Raw genomic sequence first — 1,980 nt, 5'->3', positions numbered from 1 at the left:
TCCAGTGCAATGACGCTCCCGCGGGAGTAGACGTTCCAGCCCTGTATTCCAGCCCTAAACCTAACCTTATCCCTAGCCCTGACCATAACCTTATTCCTGACCTTAACCAGGACTTTAATGATGTTAAATAGCGTGTTTCTAAGCGATTTGAAGAAAAAGAGCGAACATTTGTAGGTTCAGTCCAGACGGTTCTCATATTTCCTCTTTTTCCGAGGTCGTCATTTAGGAACGTGGTGGGTAGCCGAAAGCGTAATATGGTGACGATTTGTCACCTAGCGTAAAATGTTGCGCTTTGGGAGTGAGAACGGGTTGCAATGGCATACGATAACGTAGACGAGGCATACTTGATAGAGCTAGTGCCACCTCTTAGTGACACCATGAAACTTCCCCCAAAAATGGCACGCTATGAGTCAGAGAAATTTCAACCAGCATTTTGTTTTTGGTCTTCTTTGTTTTCTTTGATGTTGGCTGTTGCAAAAGTGTGAAACCCTCCAATCAGTTCCCACTTTGTCTACTGTCCAGTTGGTCTCCTGGTACAAAAAGATAATAGTGAATACTATTATTTAACGATTTCAGGTTCTTACATCCTGAAACACCAACAGAATATTTGTCATTAAAATATTCCCATTAACACTTAACAGGAATTTACTTGCTTGGACAAACTCGGACAGATAGCTGCTTGTGATTATGCTGCATCTCCCTCACTATTGCACGAAACACCTCGTGGTTTGGAAAAACTTTAAAGATACCTTTTGCATTGCTGTGACTTTACAGTTTGAACCACTGATACATATATTGTATATTTACTGAGCGCTTCATTATTTGAAACCTTGTTAAAAAATGAAGCGGTATGCTCAATACTACATGCCGACTTTGTAAAATACAAAAGAACTAACAAAATACTAAGATTACAATGTGATGATGATGATGATGATGATTATAATCCAACCCTGTTTCCCATCCAGCTGGGATAATGGAGACACAGAGAAGATGAGTCCTTGGGATATGGAACCCATCCCCGATGATGGTAGGAATCTGAAATGCGGTGCTCATCTGAAAAACAACAAAGAACTCATTCCTTCAGTTTTAACAGCTTTCAGTTGTGACAGTTTTGTCCTTATGTCTTTGCAGCCACGTTTCCGGATGAGCTGGGCCAGAGTGTTCCGCTCATCGAGGAGGAGCAGAAGGAGCTGCTGTACGTTCCCCTGGACGGTGAATGGGGCTGCCGCACACGCGCCGAGGAGTGCGAACGCATCATCAAAGCCATCGACCAGCTCTGCACGCTCGGTATGATGTCACGAAGCGCCCGTTAACATTAGCCACGTAAGCGGTGATATGAAGTTCCGCCGTGAGGGCGCATTTCTTGTAAGGTAGCAGCTGGATGACTCTTCCCAGTGTGAGTCACCACTCTTACCCCATGAGTCAGATGAACCAGCCAGGGGCCAGGATCATATGGTCGAAGGAGTAAGCTGCTAACACAGTGAACTAAATGTTAAGGTGCTTTCATGAATTCCCGTTAAGTGATGTAATGACACATTAGGAACAGACTGAAGGCCTGCTAGTGGAAGAAAGATGGTGTGATGGCTCCCTCTAGTGACAGTTTGGGGATTAGACACAGACTCACACACAAGCTCTCACTGCACAGCACGCTTGGCCTCAGATTTACTTAGCAGGGCAAATTGGTGTGATGCTGAAGCTGCAAGTATGTGGGAGTGGCAGGTTATATGGCTAATTTATGAACACACAGTCAGCCAGCTATATTGATTATAACATATCTATATAAGTCTGTATTCATGTCTTCCTTAACCCTTTAAGACCGACCATAGAACCAAGTGCGCCAGAGCTTATATTATATTTTTACATGCTGTGGAGCCATTTTTGGGAGCATTTCAAGTTGATATACATCAATACAACCATTATAGCCCAAATTTTAATAATATGTCTGCATTAAGTGCATAGTAATTACATAAATTGCAAAAA

General features: G+C 43.0%; 1 protein-coding gene across 1 annotated transcript in view; it reads left to right on the top strand.

Annotated features, from left to right (window-relative positions):
- Window positions 1-1,980, top strand: part of phip (PHIP subunit of CUL4-Ring ligase complex) — a 41,546-nt gene that overhangs the window by 26,993 nt on the left and 12,573 nt on the right. The window contains exons 29-30 of the mRNA XM_013908706.1: window positions 966-1,027; window positions 1,132-1,287. Of these exons, the coding sequence (XP_013764160.1) occupies window positions 966-1,027; window positions 1,132-1,287 (218 nt within the window). The remainder of the gene's footprint in view (window positions 1-965; window positions 1,028-1,131; window positions 1,288-1,980) is intronic.

This window comes from Pundamilia nyererei, unplaced genomic scaffold, assembly GCF_000239375.1.
Source record: "Pundamilia nyererei isolate P.nyererei 1_Seehausen unplaced genomic scaffold, PunNye1.0 scaffold00013, whole genome shotgun sequence".
NCBI lineage: Eukaryota > Metazoa > Chordata > Actinopteri > Cichliformes > Cichlidae > Pundamilia > Pundamilia nyererei.
The sequence above is the reverse complement of the archived record's forward strand: the minus strand, read 5'-3'. Positions and strand labels throughout refer to the sequence as shown.